Genomic DNA, 21,072 nt, shown 5'->3' on the forward strand with positions numbered 1-21,072 from the left:
TGTAGGTGCTGTGTGATAGCACTCAGTAACCTGATGGTGACCTTCCCTGGCATCAGGGTCAGGTTGAGAGGCCTGTAGTTTACCAGATCTTCCTTCCTGCCCTTCTAGATGGATATCAGGTTGCATAACCACCAGTCATCTGGGACTTCCCCACTTCTGGGACCTCCCCATCAGCTGTGTTGTTGGGAACCCTCTTTTGCCTTTTCCATCTGTACCTGATAAATATTACTAATTGGGTGGGGTTGTCTGCATGTTTATCAATGTACAGTACAGAAGCAGTGTTTGCTTTGGAAGCCCTTGGCTGTTCTTTTATAATATTTTGAGAGGCTGTCAACAAGAGCTCTGAACAAAACCTTTTCAGATCGAGATGCTATTCTGGAGTTGGATGCAAGATTGAAGGAACAACGTAAAACAGCAAGACAGCAGGCTCTGTACTATGCTGGCTTGTTTTTGTGGCATCTTGGTCGTGAGGACAAAGCCCGTGAATATGTTGATAGAATGATCAAAGTGTCTGGTGGTGGGAAAGAGGTAACTGGTTCTTACCTTTCTGTAATGTAAAAGATTAATAGGACAATGCATACTCTGAAGCTAGACTTATGGCATTAATACTGTTTGGAAGTTAACCTGGACTATTTTGTGTTCTAATACTTTCCTTCTTAACTGTTATAAATTCATTTGACACAGCTGAGTAAATTCCCATAATTTTTTGTTGACTTATATTAATTTTCACTTAGTAAATAACAAATAATGGCTCAATAAATGAAAATAAATGAATAAATGGGAATAATATGTGCTTAAGCCAGTATTGCTACTTGATACCAAGACTCATAATTCCTAGCAAAAAAATAAGCATGATAGTCTCACTAGAGGGAGACATCTGGATTTGAAGGCTCAAAAATACCCAGAGGATTTGGGATACAAATTGTTAGCTGTTGTTAAGGTCAACATTTGCCTAGGGTTTTACTGAAATAAGTGTTATATATGGCATTGTCTTTAGCACTTATATAGAGACATTACAATTCATTAAAATCTTGAATTTCTAAAGAGGTTTCTGAAAAACTACTATGTTATTTTTTTAAAGGAGGTATCAGCTTCAGTTCAAGGAGAGAAACATAAAAAATCTGGTGTATTTTTTGTAGTTAAACATCTTTGAGGCAGAGCTGTTAACACTGAATGCATTATTTTACAGTAATATCAAACAAAAATGTTCTATTGTGTGGATCAGTACATTGTTCAATTTGTAATTTATAGTTTTCTGTCTGATCTATTACATGAGTTAGAAATCTGCAGCTATTCTAAACCTTAGTTTCTGAAAGTGTGATTTAAGTAATGACTTAGCTTTCAAACTAACAGTGATTATTAATTTAAATTGGTAGTTATTTTAAATAAGAACTAATTTATTGGCTAATTTATACTAATGTAGAAATAACTTACATTAATGAAGAAATAATTAAGGACATCATGAAGCAATAATATGGTAGTTCCTGAAAAGACTAAGGATAGGTCATTTTGGTAAAATAGCAGTATTTATGACTTTGCTGATTGAAACAATAGTAGTTTGGTTTTGTTTGCTTGCTTTTATTCTTTGGAAATATTGTTTGGGTATGTTGCTTAGTGTGAAATATTTCCAGCTGAACTATTTAAAAATATTCAAAGTAATTAATTTATTTTTCTTACAGATACATGCATAGAAAAGAAAAAGTATATTAGTATTTAAATATATAGGGGTTTTTTTTTAGAAATTCACTTATGATTAGCACTTTTTCTAGTTTGGTAATATGAAATTATGTTTAAATGTTTACATCAGATTTTTTGGAGGTGGTTCATAGTGTTTAAACTTGGTGAAATAAGATTTGTTTAGTACACACTTACTTTGATAAGATAGTTTATGTATTCCTTGTATAGAAGTACAACACCTGCCTTTCTTTAAAAAAATGCTTGACTATATAAAGTTCAGCCAGTCTCTGTCACATAACAAAATCATGACCCTGATTGTTAGCAATTACAAAATATGGCACTTCTACTAACCTTTGAGTTTTAAATACCAGGCCCATTTCTTATTGTTCTAAAAGAGCTAGTGATATTTTGGGTTTTAAGTTTTTGTTTTGATGGCAATCATAATTTGATTAAATAATTCAGCATTTCAAAATAGATTTTATTTACTTAAGTTACAACTAATGTTTGGAACACATAAGAGAAATAAATTTAATTCATTATAAGTGGTAAGTTCTTCAATGAAAGGAAACATCTTGCCTTTTAATTGTTCAGGTGTTCTTTCTAATAATACTTCTGAGGATTTGAAAAATGTCTAGAGTTTTACCTTGCACATAAAGATTTCTCTTTTTAATCAGAAAGTAGAAGAAAAACCTCAAGTTTCTCCCTTTTTGCAGCACCAGTATGTTTCTTGGTGTCTCATATAAAGAAAATCTTAAAAAAACATTGTACTGAAATGTTTGCAGAAAATATTCTGTCTAATGTGGTCATGTTTGTGAGGTTTTGTTCTGACTGCTGAGCATCTTAGACTTGTTAGGTGCCATTGGTGTTTTTTTTCTATTTCTGTAAGTAAATATACTGTTTGGTTAATTTAATTCTGGAATGAATTACCCAAGTGTTAGGTTATGCTAAAGACTGGATATAATTATGCCTCTGAAGCAGTTAAAATAGATACTCTAAGTCCTCTATTTAGGTTATTTCTGCTTATTGTATCTAGTGTAATTTTCTATTACATAGTTACCAAAGAAATCCAATTTGTATTTTGTTAACAGGGGTTAATTTTGAAAGCATGGCTTGATCTCACCTGTGGGAAAGAAACTCACATTAAAAAAGCTCTGAAATACTTTGATGAAGCACTGCAGGAAGGCAATGATGTTTTTGCACTGCTTGGTAAAGTAAGTTTCCTTCACTCTTTTAACTCTTCCTAAATGTTATCTTTGTCTTGTAGTGTGATTGGAGAGATGCTGATAAGAGTAGTGCATAATGAGTTTGTCCAAGAAACAGAGATACAGCTCAGACCTTGTAGGTACTTTTGGGTTCTTTAGATACCAATGTGAAAAGAAAAGTATAGTTTAAATTCAGCCAATCTAAATGTGTACTGTTACGATTTTTCTATGCAGATGGGAAAACCTTTCTATTTATATGTATAAAATGAGTTTCAAATGACTTGAAAATGTAAAAATGTGTAGTCTCTTCCTTTTTGCACGGGATACCTATGCACATTACAGAATTGCTATGTGCCAAAATGCAAGAGTTAAACTGTAGTGTGATTTTTTTAATATTGTTAACACTCTTTTTAAGTTGTCTTTAGTCTATTTCGTGTGTTCATTTGTGTTCATGTAATCATCAATGATTATATTTCATTAAAGGAGTTGCATGAATTGTTTTCTTTACACATTTTCTGTTTCAAAGCATAGTACTTTATATCACAGGCATTGTTGCTCATTGACTTGATGTTTGTTTAGTATTCTAAAGCTAAATGTAGAAAAAATTGTTCAGTGAATATTAGAAGACTGATGTTCAGGAGAGTGTGCAAAATGGTATTTGGTTAGGTGTGTGTGCTTGGCTGCATGTGGATCATTGAATTAGATTAAAAGTATATGTCAAATGTAGTTATTTAGTAATTAGGGTTTAGACAGACATGAATCTCACTAGGGCTTAAAAAATAAACTCTCAAAATCTACTGTGTTTGCATAATTTCTGTTTTAAAAAGACAAAATAAAACAGCATGCATACAGTCACCTGGAATATGGTAAGTAAATTCAAAGCATCAAAGCAAAACAAGATTTAAATCCTAAATTTATTTCTACTTGAATTAATTTAAACCTCTGATTCTTGACTTCTGAAAATTTTGTATTTGGACTATCCTGTCAATTGCATTACAGTTAGAAAATTGTTAATTCGGGCAACAACAATAGTTACCTGCTGAATGTGGGTTTTTGCATAGTATGTGCCTCAGAGCTTGAATAAATGTTTCATCGGTGGGTTGTGTTAAATATCCTAAAATTGTGGGATACTTCATACAAAAGTATTTGAAACCTAACAGAAGGATTTTACTCTTCAGCTACGTCTGACTATTGCTTGCTCGCAACTGACTAGTAAGTTGTCAATACTGCAGTTACCTTTGTTACAGAGCACTTACCACGCACACCAGGCTTTAGACACCATCCTTTGCTATTTGATTGTTGCAAAATCTAGTTGTGGTTGATACTCAGGTAAAACTATTACTTCAGGAAGGAGTTCTTTCTCTCTAGCTCTTTTTCCTGGTTTCCGTATGAAGGAATTTCTGAATCTTCTCACCTGTGTGACTGTACAGGCTGTTGATATGGCTTCTCTTCCTTCCATTAGGCACAGTATTTTGAGGTCCGACAGAATTATTCGGGAGCTCTGGAAATTGTGAACCAGATAATTGCAAACTTCCCAAACTTCATCCCTGCATTCATAAAGAAAATGAAGCTACAGCTCGCCTTGCAGGACTGGGAGCAGACAATTGAAACGGCACATAGGTTGAGTATGAAGTAGCACACCACTAAGTTCTTTTCTTGCCATGCTTACACCCAAAGGACATTTTGAAACAAAAGTAGATAGGTTTCTATTCATTGTTAATGAATCTGGATTAGTTGCATCAGTTTTTTAAAAATATATTTCAAGTAAATAAAGTTTTATTAGAAACCAGCCTTTCAATTTTATGAGGATGCTACATCAGTACATGAATCTGTTTTGGATGGAAGGGGATCTTTCTTGAGATAGGCATGAAATAAGAGCTGTGCTTTTGGTTTGAGATCCATGATGTAAAATGGCTGTAAAATACAAGTTACCTTATTCCTGTTTTAGGATAAAATAGGTGATTGAGCAAGTGTTTGGTTTGGTTTTTTTACATTCATCTATTGTTTGGCTTTAGACTATTGCAGAAAGATCCCCTCAACATAGAAGCCATAAGAATGGAGGCGCTGCATCATCTGTGCAGGGGAGGAAATATATCTGAGGTGAGTCCTTATTAGCAGAATGTTGAGCACAACATAGTGCATGTGGCATCTGGTCTCTACAAAGGCTGTCTTTTTTTTATGTATTCTCATATACTTTGGCTGGTCCTGTGCTGCACTAATCTGCAGGAGATACATTCACCTGTTTTCTGATTTGAGTGGCTACTCCAGCTTATTGCTGGGGTGATTTCTGGATGTGAAGGAAATGATAACTTTCAACCTTCATCTTTCCAGAAAACAGGTGTCAAGCCAAACAGAAATCTAATCTGGGCAGCTGACTGAATCATGTTGATTTGAATCATCAAAGTGATCTTTTTTGTATGAATGCTCTTTTGATAAATTCGTAAGTTACTGTAAGCCTTTCATTATTTTTAAATATTTTATTAATTGAAGTAAGGGAAATTGTGAGGTCTTGTAGTGATAGATTTTTGGAAGCAGGTCATAGTTGTTACACCAGTTCACCATTTTTTGACAGTTGTGGGGTTTTTTCAGATTTAAGCATTCTACACTATTTTTTCTTCTACTCCCAAGATCCATTTTCTTGCACAGGGCTATATGCGTGTATTTTGTATGTACGGCACTTGTGCCATTTTTCAGGAAGTTCTAAAATAGCTGATCTAAATTGTCACCAAAAATTCATTCTGTATTTTTTCTAATTATGGTATAAAAAATGGTATAATTTAAGTGGAAAGTTAGCAAAAAAAAAAAAGTGTTTTCATTGTGTTGTAGGTGTTTTCAAGTTGTAGACGAAAAGGTATTTATGTTGCTCAACACATTTTCAGTTATTGCAAAGAACTCAGTCATTAGCCTCCTTGCAATCAAATTTAAGTCTTGTGAACAGTCATGGGAAATATGAAGAAGTAGTAAGAATTGCTGACTCCAGTTGGAGCCATCCAGAAAGAAACCTTGCTGGACATAGTTTACATGTGACATTTTACTCCAGAATTTTTAGTTAACACTCTACTAAGAGCCATGTCTAGGGAAAAATTTCAAGGCCTTTTAGATTTATACATTTCAGATGCCTGCATCTAAAATCTTACTAAAAAACTCTGAGTACCTAATTATTGTATGTCAGAAAATCCCCTTTGGTGTTTTGAGAAACTTGTGTTAAAAGTCTGAGCACTTGGAAGTGCTTTGCTTTTGAGCATGTGTGTCTATATCACACTGAAGCCCAAACAGGATTTGCAGATCAGCTTCTTCAGAGTATCTTGCTTTTTGGGATGCCTCTGTTATACCAGACTTAGCTCAAGCCTTTCACCTTCTTCTAGCATGGATAAAAGACACATGGTCTGCTTTATTTTATTTTGTCACTTTACTATTCCAAAGTATTGGCATAACAGTTGTCAAGACTAAGTCCTCAGCCTGAAAACCTCAGAATTTACATTTCAAGATATTAGTGCATAGTAAAAATATGAGCAGTTTATAGTGAAAACTGTTTGACTGTCCTAATTTGTTAATTCTTCCTATTACTTATTATATTATTCTTTTTTTTCCAAGGCTTCAGCAAAACTGGGAGACCTGATTAAAGCACTGGATAGATTAGAACCACGTAATTCTGAGCTATTCTGTAAGATGGCTTTAGCTTTCAGTAGAACGGTGAGTATGCTTTTTTTTTCCTTAAGCAGCATACACCTATCTATATATCCCGATTTTCTTCTATTTTTTGGTAGGCAGATGTTAAATATCTACTAAAAAGTAGAAAATTGTGGACAATTGAAATAGATTCACTCATGTAGCCAAGGTAACCACATTTTTCAAGTCTTATATTCAGCATTAATTACAATGTTTAAGCCATCTCATTCAAAAACCGGTTTTACTGCTTGCTTTTAAGTGAGAAACAGTGAAAATACACTCAAATGTTCACCAACCATCTTCTTACTGTACAAAACTGACAAAGTAACTCACATAACCTTGAAAGTGGAGGTTTCTTTGATCTCTGTATTTATCAAAAATTGCTGTAAAGAAGTGCTCAAAGCAACTATTGGTTATTGTATGGTATTGTATATTTATGTTTGAATCCACCCCACATTAATGTAACCGTTTTTATAGCATTACTACAGGCTAATTTATTCTTACATGCGATGATGTTGTCTCTACTGATCTGACTAGATTCAGTGTGTTTGTGTAGTTGAATCTGAAAACTAAGAAAAGCATGAGGCTTAAAGATTGTTCTTACCATTAGTGTGGCCGGAACCAGCTCATCCTTCAGCATACACAAATCTTAGTACAGAGAGCATTTGATTTGGCATCTGACAATGCAGAATTTGCTACTGAACTTGGCTACCAAATGATTTTACAAGGGAAAGTGAAAGAAGCTCAAAAATGGTACAAGACTGCTATGACACTTGATGAAACAAGTGTTTCTGCGCTAACTGGTGAGGTCTTATGCTTCCTTTTGATTTTTACTAGACACTGTTTATTGGTCAAATTTTCCTATTACTGGTACTAGGAAAATCTAGAACTATTAGAACAGGAGCACTGGTTTGTTTTTTCAGATTCATTGTGTGGTTTCTTCCTTGTGGCAACAGTGTCTCCTTACTGAATATGTCTTTTGATCTTCCTTATTGAAAAATTAATCTTTTCTATTCTAAATTAGGTCTCCCAAAGAAATAGTAGGAAGAGACATTTTGCTGTATTTTACTTTATTACTTAATTTCTGTAGTACCAAAGAACTAGAGAACTCTTAGGCATTACAAAAATAAGAAAATCAAGGGCATGATAGAACAAGCTGTCCATGTCCTCATTTTGTCCAAATTAGCTTGAAAATCATAATCAAGTCAAAACATCATACTTTGGATGTATGTGTTGCATCCAAAAAAAACCCACTTTATAGTAAGTCCCATTTGTGTCAAGAAAATGGAGTGTAAATATATAATATTTGCCTGTCAGATTTTTTTCCTGTATTTTTGCCTCTTTGACTGTGCCATGGCCTTAAACAGTATTAAAACTTTAGATTGCAGGAATGGTTTGTGTGTGTACTTGAGGTTGTTTTCCTTTTTGTACTTTTTCTGAATTTAGAAGCCAGACTTCATGATGCTTCTGCTTAGTCTATAACCAGTTGAAGATTTACCATTTCAAACTGCTATATAGCATATTAATGTATCAATCATGTATCATCTACCTATTTTTTTTTTTGAGTATTTAAAATTTGCATTGCCATAAGTCTTGATCCGTTCTTTCTTTTTCTATCACTGCTTTTTGAGTAGGTTGAGGAGAGGAGAAGTTAGTTCTGGAAAAGAAAGCATGTGCTTGACTAGGAAGATGAATTGGCAATAAAGTCTTTCCATGTGTTACAGGAATTATCCGTTGCCAGCTAATACAAGGGCAATTAGAAGATGCAGAGCATCAGTTGGAGTTTCTTAATGAAATTCAGCAATCCATTGGGAAATCTGGGGTAGGAGACATCTTTCTTTACTGAGATACTTTGATTACAATCTGAACTGTAGCCTTCTAACTATTACACATTCTATATTTCAGTCACTTGAGTAGAGCATTATTAATGGAGTACTATTAAGTCTTAAGATTCAGTTTTTCTTTCTGTTTAAGTCAATGTGTTGTTTAACTTGGCAACCAAACTGTTTGCTTGCAGAGCAAAAACATCATCACTTTCTAGCTGTGTTTTTTCTCTGAACGTAAGTTTGAAATGTCAGGGAGGGGCAAATGTTAATTATTTTCAGGATTTTGTGATGAGACAAATGTAAAAGTTCTTGCACAAATTAAAGGAATGAATTGATAGAATAATCAAGTGTCCTTTACAACATACTAAATGTCTCAGACTACCTGTAAAAATAAAGAAGTGTCTAACATTAATAATTATGTAATATTGTATGAGTAACAGATAAATGTATCTGTAATATGCAGAATGTTTGGGGTTTTGTGTTTTTCTTTCCTGTAGGAATTATCTTTCCTGCATGCAGTCCTAGCTATGAAAAAACATAAGAGACAAGAAGACGTTTTTGCTTTATTGAATGATGTTCTGGATACTCACTTTTCATCTTTGCATGGATTTCCTCTCGGCGTAGAATATTTTGAAAAACTAAACCCTGATTTCTTGCTAGAAATTATTAGAGAATATCTTAATTTTTGTCCATCACAGGTAAGCACCTGTAGATCGCATCTGTCTGAGAATGGGAATTTTTCATTTTGGGAACAGTTAATCATGAAGCAAAAAAATAGAAAATTTTCCCTTTTAAGATATGAATTTATTTGAAGAATATGTTTTGGGATATTACACCACTGTTTAGTCAAAGTAATTATAAAAATACGCATTTTGTGATGTGAGCAAGTGACAGTAATGACACTTGAGGAAACTTGGGATATTTATTCAATGCATTCTGTGTGTGTAGTTGCACTGTCTTAGTATCTCTTAGGAAACTGTAATGATACAGTGAATAGAGCTGTCTCATTATGAGACTAGGATGTTGACACTGACCACCCTATTCATTAAATATTTTTGTTAGCTTAGGATATCTTTTCAATATACATAAATTCTTTCGTGTGTTGGTAAAAATCAGTGGAATACTGCCTTTTTATATTATTGTTCATTCCAGTGAAAAATCTCACTTACTTGGGTGGCTTAATTTTCTGTGGCTGAATTTGTGTGCTCTAGTTTTGGTAACAAAGGCAGATAAAACTTAATAAATAGAATGGGGACCTGACATCTTTAAAGCAGAAGAAACACATTTAAGTTTTATTTAAATAGTGTCTTCCTTAAATAAATTATTCTTCTGAAATAGCTGGGAGCTGACTTCTGTTATCCTTTTATTATTTCTAGCCTAATTATAAAACCTTTCCATAAATATGTTTATGTAGAGTTTTAAAATCTTAACAGGAAAAGAAGTAGCTTTACGTTGTTATGAACTGCCTCACCATCTCTAAGAAAATGACAGTATTTGAAAGTCTAAAACATCAGTAGCGGTGATATTTTCATGTCAAAGATGGCGATGATAGGAAGTGACATTCTATGAGGTTTTGCTCTTATCTCAAGATTTCCCTGGGATACGTTCCAGAAATATTGAATGGCAATGATGGTTTTTAATTTGAAGTTCAAACAGCTTTTCTGAATTTTTGTCCATAGAAAGATTTTGCGAAGAAAAGATAGGTTTTTGCTGAAGTTTCCTTTATCTCTTTATTGCAGAAAAGGACCACATGGTGTTTGAAATTGTGGAGTTAGCTAGGTGGTGGAGGCTTCCATTTTGCTTTTGGGACCTATGAAAATATTGTTTGTGAGCATAATGATGTCTAGGTTGCCTTTTCCTTTTTTAATGTATAAACCAGGAACTAGCTAAAGTAACAGAAGGAAAGGAAGGAATAATGTTTCTGATAAAGAGCAATTAAAACATTAAAATATTGTACTAGTGGTTTGCATGAAAGTAGCTATTTTTCAGCTTCTATTTTCAGTTTGTTGCTAGCAGTATGGATATGTGCCGTGGTGTGGGATGAGGGTAGGCATGACAGGACCAGAACCTTTTCTTCTCAACCTTCTCATCATTCGTTCTAACTTCGGCTTTCTTGAAATTTAGTTCATGGTACTGCTATGTTGGATGAGTTGGCCTGGTAAATCAGAATGCGTAACCAAATGTTTATGGCCTGAATCTTCTGTGTATGTCAGGTCTGAAGTGTTTTATTGTCCTTGAAGTCTGAGACTGTCTTGTGTTCCTGCTGATATCAAGAAGTTGCCCCCTTAAACTTCAAACTTATTTTTATATTTCTTCTCAACAACAGCTGCTTTGACTGAAGGAAATAACAAGGCTTTGCTAATGCTCATTGGAGTTTAAAGTGAAGCTCAGACTTAAAAAGAAATCTACATCTAAAACCTGTTGACTCAAATGCTGGTTTTTGTTAGTTTGTTGGCATTCTTTTTGCATTACTTACTTGTTTTTTTGCTCCTAGCCTGCAAGTCCTGGGCAGTCTCCTTCACCACTTCTTAAGCACTGTGCTTCAGTTCTTGAAACTGTTGTAAAAACTGTTCCTGGTCTTCAACAAGCTGTCTTTTTAATTGCAAAAGTGAAGTACTTGTCAGGTAGTAGTTATATGAATAGGTAGTTAACTGCCTCCTTAGTTTATTTAATATAAAAAATTAATTTCACGCTTGTAAATAACAATGAATATTTTTCTTTCACTGCGGAACACCATATTACAACTAAGTGAAGAACACTTACTCTTCACTTCTTTGTCCTTTATCTGAGAGTATCTATATAGACCTATAAATACAGTATTTTTTATCTACTGTTTGCCAGAAAGTTAATTTACTGAATGTTTTACAGATGGAGCAATGAGAAAATACCATACCTTTGACCTGCTTTTGATTTCATGTCATAACCTTATAATACTTTGTATATGAGTTTATTCACTGGATGCTGACATTTATTTTTTAAAAATTGGCAAATAAAAATGCTGCGTATACAACATATATATATATATATATATGTATATATATAAATCTGTATTTCATATCAACTGCTTTTTCACTTTCCCTTCCTTTCCCCACTTCCTAGGGGATATTGAAGCAGCCCATAGTAATCTACATTACTGTCTGGAAAGGAACCCTTCTTATGCAGATGCACACTTACTGATGGCCCAGGTGTATTTGGCTCAAAACAATATAAAGCTATGTTCTCAGTCCTTGGAACTTTGTCTAAGCCATAATTTTGAGGTGAGTTTAACAAAAGAATGAAATAATTTTATTCAGTCAGTCATCTGAAATAGTATGTTTTTGTACATAATAATTTTCAACTGAAATTTTTATAACTCTTCCACTACAAATTTAGTATCTAAATGTTTATATGAATGTGATATCTGAATATTTATCAAAGAAATGACCATGAAGACATAACTAACACCTCACAAGTTACACTTCATGGGTCTTACACATTACAGTATGGGATTTTTGATTTGTTGACATCAGAGGAACTTTATGTAGGATTAGCAGAGAGTTGGGAACACAGTACACACACCACTCATTAGGTCTGAGTTGTGCCCACGTGTCTTGAGACCACTTAGCTGGAAACTACCATTTCTCTGCAAGCATGTCCCATATTACTTTCTTTCTCCAAGTAATACAAGAAAGCTGAAGATTAATATCTAATTAGCTACCTAATTGAGGTCCTTGCCATTTCACAGAGTTGTATGTCTCTTATAGACATTTTGTTTCATATGATGTTTTAGGAAGGTGAAGAATAGCATGCAGGACTTGTGCCAAATAATGATCGTATATTTCCTTTAATGAATAGCCTAAAAGTGTGCACGCAGCAATGTGGGAGACACTCAGAATACCTTAAAATTCAATATAGTTTAAAGCAGCGATTAATGTTGTTCTGTCCCAAAGTCTCATCCCTTGTAATAATTTCTTTGTAATTAAAAACTTACTAAATTACTGGTTTGCATACTCTGACAATTCTTATATTTTCAGAAGTAAGTTTCTGAAATTGAATTTGTGTATATTTGGAGGGAAAAAAGAAACCAAAGTCAGTATTAAAAAAAAAATCTTTCAAGGGGTTTGAATACTTTACATCAAGTAAAATTTGGAAACTCTATTTTACTCTTTTTTTAGGTGAGAGAACATCCTATGTATCACTTAATTAAGGCCCAAACCCAAAAGAAGGTGGGAGAAATATCAGAAGCTATTAAAACCTTACAGATGGCAAGGAATTTGCCTGGAATGAGAAAACCTACAGCTTCCTCAAAAACAAAAGGAAAAAGTATTGAAATTGATGCAAGTGATCGTGTGTCTGTGTTCCTAGAATTGGTAGAAGCTCATCGTTTGAATGGAGAACCGGTAAGATGGCAAGCCTGCTCAAGTACAAAACACACCTGAAAAGAATTCCCTCTTCCCATTCCCATTTCTATTAGTTCAGAATAGAAAACCACTTCTTGTATCAGGAGGATTTGCTTAGTAAAATTTCCAGCATGTGAATATCTGATTTGAGAATTAAAGTATCTTAAATTTTACCCAGCAAAGAAAAGCAAACTGTTCACAGGTGCTCAATTTCGAGACTACAGAAACCATTTCACACTGTTGACGTTCATTTGCTGGGGTGTAGATCCCTGTTTTGCTGTCAGAATGCTATTAGCGGTAGTTTCGGATCATTTCCTTATCTTTGTGTAGCAGCATCCCTGCTATCAGCTGTGTCTATATAAGCAATAGGATACTACATATGTGTAAGAATATAAGAGAAACCATACAGTTCTGTGGTTTGGAGGCCAGCCTGCTCAAAGCAGGACCTGTTGGAGCAAGGTGGTAAAGCCATTCTCTAGTTGAAGTTTGTGCATGTACTTGTTTATATGAAACACAAATGTAATTTTCTATACTAGAACTTTTTATAGTAGTCTGTATCACAGGAGTTTTATTTTAAAAAATCAAAAACACTATGGCGAAACAAGTGGATACTATGGTTTATGTTTATTGTAGTTTTTTTGGTGGGTTTGCATAATGCCCATAAATGCTTATGATGTCTTTATTTTTAGCTGTTCAATGACAGGAACTAAATTAATTCTGTTGTTTTTATTATTTGCAGCATGAAGCTGCTATAGTCATCCAAGACGCCATGAATGAATTTTCTGGAACACCCGAGGAGCTAAGAGTTGTGATTGCAAATGCAGATCTGGCAATTGCTCAAGGAGATGTGAAACATGCCTTGACTATGCTCCGCAATATTACACCTGAACAGCCTTACTTTGTACAAGCTAAAGAGAAAATGGCAGATATTTATCTTCAGTATAGGAAAGATAAGAAGTTGTATGTCACCTGCTATAGGTAAAAGTCTGTGGTGTGCATAGTTTTCTAGATGTTTACTGATAACATGGTGAGCTCATTTTTTCTTTCTACTGCAATAAATGAGAAATATCTAGTGACACAAACTCATTTGAGCAAATGTGGTAATTTTTAAAACGATAATTGGAAGTCTTATTTTGAAAAGACATTTCAGATTTTTTTTTTGTTTATTTTGAGAAATAAAAAACTAAAATCCGCAGAGGATAAAATTCTTGTGCCCTTCTCTTGTTTAGATACCAGTATTGACATGTTAAATACTGAGCAAGGTTTTGTTTTCTGTTTCCAGTGACCTAGTAGAAAAACTGCCAAGTGCTCATACTTTGCTTCTTCTTGGTGATGCATACATGAATATTCAAGAGGTGAGTGCTTGCTAGAGAGGAATGGAATATTTGAGTAGTTTGTTGACTTTGTCTAGTTGAAACATTGTGGCATGCTGACTCTCATTGATTGATATTTGTTAAACAGAAACTGCTTTAGGATATAAAACAATAAATATTGACTACGAGTAACTGTTTAAATTAAAAACTGTTGAAAATACATTTCTTCTAAAAGCTTACATGGTGAAAGTCAAGGAAGGAATGTTTTCTAGAGCAACACTGCCTCATAAGACAAATGGATATCTAGAGTGAGAGCTAAATTGAAATCACAAAGAAGCTGGAGATGTTTACAATAGTGTTCTGAAACTTAGAATAATTCTAGGTAACTTAGTTTTCATGCTGATGGCTTTACTTAAATGTTTTAATTGTCTAGTTCCTATACATTCTTTGCATCCTTTGCTTTCTTGATGAACTGGAAATGCTGTTTAGTATTGGCAGTAGTCAAGTGGACATAGGAATTTGAAGGCTACATTTTTAAATTCATGTGTAAAAAAAATATATTGAGTTAGGACATGCAACTGATAGTTTAGATTACTAGTTTGGAGATCTGTAGATGATTAATGTTTCTTTCATATTAAAGTTTGTGTGTAGTTTTCTCCTTAATGAAGAATTATCACACGAAGTGGAATTTGTTTAATCTGCTGTAACGTGGCTAGAGGAGAAAAACAGATCCAGGACTACTACATCTACCTCTTTGCTAGCCAGTGAAGAAGTAGTAGAGAAATTGCAGTGAAAAAAGAATATTTATTTAAACTCATTTGTTTGCCATGTCTCTCCATATTTTGTTTTAGCATGGCAGTGTTAATTTACATGGGCTTTACATTTCCTCCAGGTTTATAGTAACTATTCTTCTCTCAGAAGTATTGTAGCTTATGAATCAGTACTGCTTGGCAGTCATTCCTGGAGTTGTTACCATATTTTGTTTTCTTCAAACACCTTTTATCTTAATCTTTGACTTACATGTGTTTATATTTTACTGTTGAAGCCTGATGAAGCCATAGAAGTCTACGAGCAGGCCTTGAAGAAAAATCCGAAAGATCCATCTTTAGCAAGTAAAATTGGAAAAGCCTTAATCAAAACACATAACTACTCAAAGGTATTCTATAAGTACTGCATTAGATTAGTTGAATACTGTTTCAGCATGTGGGCTTTGCTTGGGTAAAAGTATTATATTTCAGAGTGCTAAAATAGAAATTTTATCCTGAAAGGAAGTTCTTAGATTCCCTTCAGATCATCTGGCCAAAGGCACAGTTGGTAGATCCACACGCTGGTGGATTCTAATCTGGTGAATTGTAGTTCTGGTGACTTGCAGTGGGTTTGGGCCTGCACTGAAACCCATGTTTTATTGCTTCTCCATTGAAAAAAAGAGTAAAACAACATGCCATTGAATACCTAAGTTACAAGGTTGTTGTCTTTAAGATTTATCTTTAAATTATACACAAATTTTTGCTTCTTTCTTCAAGGCAATCAGTTACTATGAGGCTGCAGTGAGAAGTGGTCAACAGAACTTCCTTTGTTATGATTTGGCTGAGCTTTTAATGAAACTGAAGCAGTATGAACAGGCAGAAAAAGTACTTCAGCAAGCTTTACATCATGAGCCTGGTAGGACTGTTATTAATTCACAGGAAAACATACCATCTTTTCGACTGTTACTTGTGTTTTCTGCATGACTCTAAGGAGTAAATGAGTTCATGGGCACTTTTTTCCCAGTGGTTTAATTACATTTGTTAACCTTTGTGGCTGTCTGAATAGAGAAGCAGTATTATTAGTAGTCCATTCTATAAGCAGTATTATTAGTAGTCCATTCTTATGTCGCTGTATCACTTTCATTCTTTGCAGGAGTATGTTGGTTTTCCATCTTGCTTACTTCTTACTGAAAAAGTCCTCTGATTTAACATTGTATTCTTGTCCTAGTTAAGCCTTTGAGGATATGGCTAATTTAATAGAAATGCTCAAGACAGCTTGATTTTTCTAGTGTGGAAAAATAATTAGCAGTAAATACAGTTTGCCCCATGTACTTTAAAATCTTATCTTCTGTCCTAAAATGAAGCAAAAAGTCTTTTTTTAAATGTCTTTTTTGTTGTTGTTGTTTTGATACATACACATTCTCTAAGAGAAAAATTTTTTTTTTGGCTGATTGGGAAAATTATTTAATGGTTTAATAATTTTTTATGGAAATGCTAGAATATACTTTGTGGGAAAAAAATTAATGATAGGAAATACCCTGAAGGGAATTATTTTACATGGTCTAAGTTACACAGTCTAATCTCTGATTTAAAATAGCATGTCACAATTACATTGCCTTGAAGACCAGTTTTCTGAAAGAATATATTCTATAAACTCCTTAATTTTAAAAAAGATAAACCAAAATTTTTGGTGGTGTCTATATTTTAATGTGGAACAGTGCTCAAGATACTGCTTTGTCAGTAGAGTAAAATAAATTTAAGCCAGGGAAGGCTTGAATTCTTCAAATACTAATGGATGCATATTTATTTTAACCATTATGCAAAAGCAGCCTGCTGCTTTTAAGTAGATACTGAAATATTTATTATATTCATGTCTGTTCCAGACTCTAGGAAAAGAAGCATAGTTTGAGGTCTGGCTAGAAATTTCATTGAACTGTCTCCTGCTTTTTGGCAGTAGAGTAGCACATTATATCAATTTGGACATTTTTCATTGACTTTCAGGAGGATTTAGACAAGAAATATCAGGAATGGCTTTATTTCCTGTCCACTTACATCAAAATATTTTCTCTCATATCTCTGAAAATGCTAATAGACCAGTCAATTTTTTTTTATTCTATTTGCATCTTTCAGTATCTTTGGCCTTAAATCTCACTTTGTTTGTAGTCTGTAATGTCTACTCTGCTTACTACCAACAGACTCTGCCCACTAGCATTGCACCAAGTCAGATCACAGTTCTAAATAAGTTAAGATGGAGCTGTGAATTTTTCAAGTAAGCTCTTTCCTGGAGGATGTGATGAGTTTCTTCTTCCTTTGACATTACTGGGATCAGCTCCTTCAAGAATAATGTTTGTTTAATGTCATTCCTACAGTTAATGAGTTGTCTTCTCTGATGGAAGATGTACGCTACCAGGTACTTCTGGCAAAAATTTACAGCAAAATGGAGAAAATTGACAGAGCTATTGTTTCATTACAACAGGTAAAGAGGAAAACCAAAAATACCTGTGAAAACTTGCAATATTCTCATGTTTACCTCTGGTTTCACTTTTGTCCCGTATTTGAACCATAATATCTGTGTGAATGTGGAAAATGAGTGTATGCTGGGGATAAAGCACCAGTGACTGCTGTGAAATGTAAAGTACATAAGATGTTACACAGTCTGAACTTTTTGCAAGGGAAAAGAATGCAGGTTTTTACTACAAGCCTGCAGTCTTACTTTGCCTTCATTTGTGAGTGGAACATAGTTTTAGCATATCAGGTGAAAATGAAATTGGCCATGAGGGCAGCTAGATTACATATCTTTAGCTCAGCATTGAAAACAATTCACAGGGCAAAATGGAGCAGCTTTCAATCCCTACCTGTTGTTTTGTTGTACTGCTGAACAGCAGTATTAGTATTAAATATCCATAATAACATCTGTTCATTCTGTAGTTCAATATTATCCTTCAGACTGAGGCTTGAAAGGTTCAAGTTGGAAGCTTGAGATTTCATCCCTTAGAAAATGCTTTCTCAATGAAAAGGTTTAGCAAGAGGTGTGGTCAGTACTTTATATTCTGTTATACCTCCACTCTGTGAAACTGAAGGTAACAGAAATGGTAAGCCTTGGTAGCATCTTCTGACCAGCAAGAAAAGCCTGCAGATTGGTTAGAAAGGTAATTGTATGTGAGAGTTTAAATACTAATACCGGTAAGATTTATCTTTGTTAAATACTTATTTTTTTCTTATAATGTACTCCTTTCTTTCTCAGAGTTGACTTTCCCCCCCCAGTTCTCCTTTAGTAAAATTCCTCCGAAGCAGTCTCCTTCTCTTACTCTTTTCTTTACTTCTTTAGTTCTTCCAGGTTTCTCACTATATCATATTTCAAAAAAACTTTCTGTCCTTTTGGGGTTCTTTTGTCGTTTTTACTACTGCCCTCAAAAATGTCCTTCCTTGTACCCATTCTCTTTGAAATATTTTCCTGTTCCTTTTCCTTTTGATGCCACATTCATTTACACAAAAACATCTGCATTTTGATTTCAGCAGCACTGACTTAAATGTCTTAAACAGGTCTCTTCCCCTGGTTTTCAGAGAGATGCTGGAAGTTCTCCCCAGATGTTACTTTGTGTTTTAGTCCTAATTTCCTCCTAGACAAAATGGTAGGGCTGTAAGAAGCAGAATAGTATTATTACTTCCTTCTCTTAAAAAAAGACAAGTAAACTATTTTATAGTCGAGAAATGGAATGAATTCCTTTGACAGTTTTTGACTGCTCACTGCTTTCCCCACACCAGGCTCGGGAATTACAAGGCAGAGTGCTTAAGCGGGCTCAAGTAGAACAGCTGGATGCAGTTCCTGCACAGAAACAGTTAGCGGCTGAGATTTGTGCTGAGATTGCAAAACATTCAACAGCCCAGCGAAACTATGAAAAAGCAATTAAATTTTACAAAGAAGCCCTTGTTCACTGTGAAACCAATAACAAGGTCAGTTCTCCCTCTATTTTGCATTGTTTTTCATTCAGTTTTTAGATGTAGTAAAACATTTTTCCAGTTATCCACAGAATAGGATAATTCACAATTATTTCTGCTTCATGATATACACAGAACCTTGAACTTCCTCCCCTTTATTGCATGCACTGATAACTTGTGTCTGTTACAAGAATGCCTGACTTAAGTGGTGTCTGCATGCACTCCCAGTGAGCCTGTCTTCAGGTACCAGTAATGATGGAGATTGTTTCAGTCTTGCTTGGTGCTTGTCCTCTGAAATGAACTCCCAATGATTTTGGTCAGTACAGACAATTTCTATCTTTTCTACATCTACTTTAGGAGTTTTAGACTTTTATCTGGACTTGGTAGGATTCTGATTTTAGTCACAGAATGTTGCTGATCTTGAGCTGGATTATTGTACTGCTTCTCCCTTCTCTGCACAGTCTCTTTCCCACAGGTTGATGAATACAGGTAAATTCAAATTTATTTTTATCCTCCTCTTCCTTCTTATCATTTTGTAACCCTGGGCTTTGGAGATAAGAGAGAGGGAAGCAAAAGTCTAAGAAATATATAATTATAATGAGCACAAAGATTAAGTGTTATCTTTAGTGAGGTTTTTCTAGATTATAAATCAATAAATACAATTTTTGTTAATTTGCCATTATTTTCTATCATAATGATGTTACATACTTAGACGTATGTGAAGACTTCTTATTTTGATGGTTGTTACTGAACAGCTGTCACATGTACAAGCTGCTAAATACATCACTTAGTTTTGATATTTGAACTCGTGTGTTGTGGTTCCAAGAATCTACATCCCTCCTAAAGCTACAACTTCAGTGTATTTGAAACTGGCTTTTCTCAAGGTATCTTCTAAAAATGATGTGGAGAAGAAAAATAAATAGGGAAGGGAATAAAAGCATCCTTAAAATGTGATTTCCCCATTAAGAGCAAGGAAACTCCCTGTCATGGTCGAGGTACAGCTGTGGCTTTTTTTGTCAGTATCAAAGCCTTACTTTATCTTTAATACCAGCACTGAAATACCAGCATAGCATTTCCCTTTAGTTCTTGCTATAAAATCATACTTTGAGAGATTCCCATTGTTACAAGGTGTAGACATTTGTACTAAATATCTGCTAGATATTACTGAAGATTTTTGCTTTAATCCTACTTTGTTAACAGCGCAGAATACAGTGATATCTTAGAAAATAAGTCTGAATTTCTGATTAAGAGCTTGCCGCCTACTTGTTGAGTAATGAAAGCAAAATATTTTGTTACCCACAACTAGTATAAAGGAGTTTTCTCAGTCTATTTTTATAGTTTCAGTAGATTTGAACTTATTTTCTTCTGTTCATTTTTAAAATAATTGCTAGTACAAAATTAGAATTTAATTATTTCAGATTACAAAACATTATTCTGAGCTGTTAAAAGTCCATCTGTCTCTCAGCACCTTCAGAGTTTACTTTCCTTAAAATTATATGTGGAAATAATGGAAATTCCTTTGAAACTGTCTGGACCTTGTTTCATTAGAACAAAATCTCCTGTATTTTAGCCAAAGGGATTGAAATACTATTTATTCAGGTAAATGTGAAGAGATTGCAGAGCATGTCATAAGGGAGTTGTGTTGTTTTGTTTTAGGCAGTGAAATCTGGTAGGTAGTACCCTCCCTTTGTTTCCTTGATCAGGTAAGAGGCAATGCAGTTTCCCGAAGGAGACTTGAAGGGGATTGCAGGTTACATCATGCACATCATTTCATAGTATTGTTTGTGTTGGAATTGGAAATTTAGAGACAACTTTCACTTTCTAGAATCTAGTGTAGAACTCCAGTTTAGCTGTCTTTTTTTTCTTTCTGCAGGAAGTATTCCTTGACTCCAAGACTGCCTTTTAGTATTCCACTGAGTTGTGCACATAAGAGCAGCAGCTTAAAGAAAGCTTTCATAGTTAAAAGTTCTGACGTGCATGCATTCTCTGTATCACTTCAGTGCTTACCCACCTGCCTTCCTGTTTCAGAATGACATGGTATATGTTTGAGTATGAGCAGAACAGGAGGTAGGAAGAAAACAGTTTAAAAACTGAGCTAGAAGCCTGCATGTTCTGAACAGGATGTTCAAAACACTGTTCTGATTCAGAAGTGCTTTTCACAAGTGTAACTAGCGAAAGAATTATGGTGCAGTTATCAATGTCTCCCTTTTGGAAAGAAAATCAAAACACCATTTAAAATTAAATAGGAGTGACTTACAGTTTATCTACTGCTAATTTTGCTTTGTGAGCAGTTTACCTTCTGTTTGCTTCAATAGAAACTT

The 21,072-nt window shown here is 34.3% G+C and overlaps 1 protein-coding gene across 2 annotated transcripts in view; it reads left to right on the forward strand.

The window, feature by feature from the left end:
* Positions 1 to 21,072, forward strand: part of TTC21B (tetratricopeptide repeat domain 21B) — a 35,664-nt gene that overhangs the window by 2,294 nt on the left and 12,298 nt on the right. For both annotated transcript variants that reach the window (XM_053948039.1, XM_053948038.1), the window contains exons 4-20: positions 362 to 528; positions 2,766 to 2,888; positions 4,342 to 4,499; positions 4,895 to 4,979; positions 6,474 to 6,572; positions 7,159 to 7,351; positions 8,273 to 8,370; positions 8,872 to 9,072; positions 10,869 to 10,998; positions 11,474 to 11,631; positions 12,529 to 12,753; positions 13,493 to 13,731; positions 14,036 to 14,108; positions 15,112 to 15,222; positions 15,590 to 15,728; positions 17,182 to 17,288; positions 18,578 to 18,766. In XM_053948039.1, coding sequence (XP_053804014.1) covers positions 362 to 528; positions 2,766 to 2,888; positions 4,342 to 4,499; positions 4,895 to 4,979; positions 6,474 to 6,572; positions 7,159 to 7,351; positions 8,273 to 8,370; positions 8,872 to 9,072; positions 10,869 to 10,998; positions 11,474 to 11,631; positions 12,529 to 12,753; positions 13,493 to 13,731; positions 14,036 to 14,108; positions 15,112 to 15,222; positions 15,590 to 15,728; positions 17,182 to 17,288; positions 18,578 to 18,766 — 2,495 coding nt within the window. The remainder of the gene's footprint in view (positions 1 to 361; positions 529 to 2,765; positions 2,889 to 4,341; positions 4,500 to 4,894; positions 4,980 to 6,473; positions 6,573 to 7,158; positions 7,352 to 8,272; positions 8,371 to 8,871; positions 9,073 to 10,868; positions 10,999 to 11,473; positions 11,632 to 12,528; positions 12,754 to 13,492; positions 13,732 to 14,035; positions 14,109 to 15,111; positions 15,223 to 15,589; positions 15,729 to 17,181; positions 17,289 to 18,577; positions 18,767 to 21,072) is intronic.

The sequence above is a fragment of the Vidua chalybeata genome, chromosome 7 (genome assembly GCF_026979565.1).
Source record: "Vidua chalybeata isolate OUT-0048 chromosome 7, bVidCha1 merged haplotype, whole genome shotgun sequence".
Classification (NCBI taxonomy): Eukaryota; Metazoa; Chordata; class Aves; order Passeriformes; family Viduidae; genus Vidua; species Vidua chalybeata.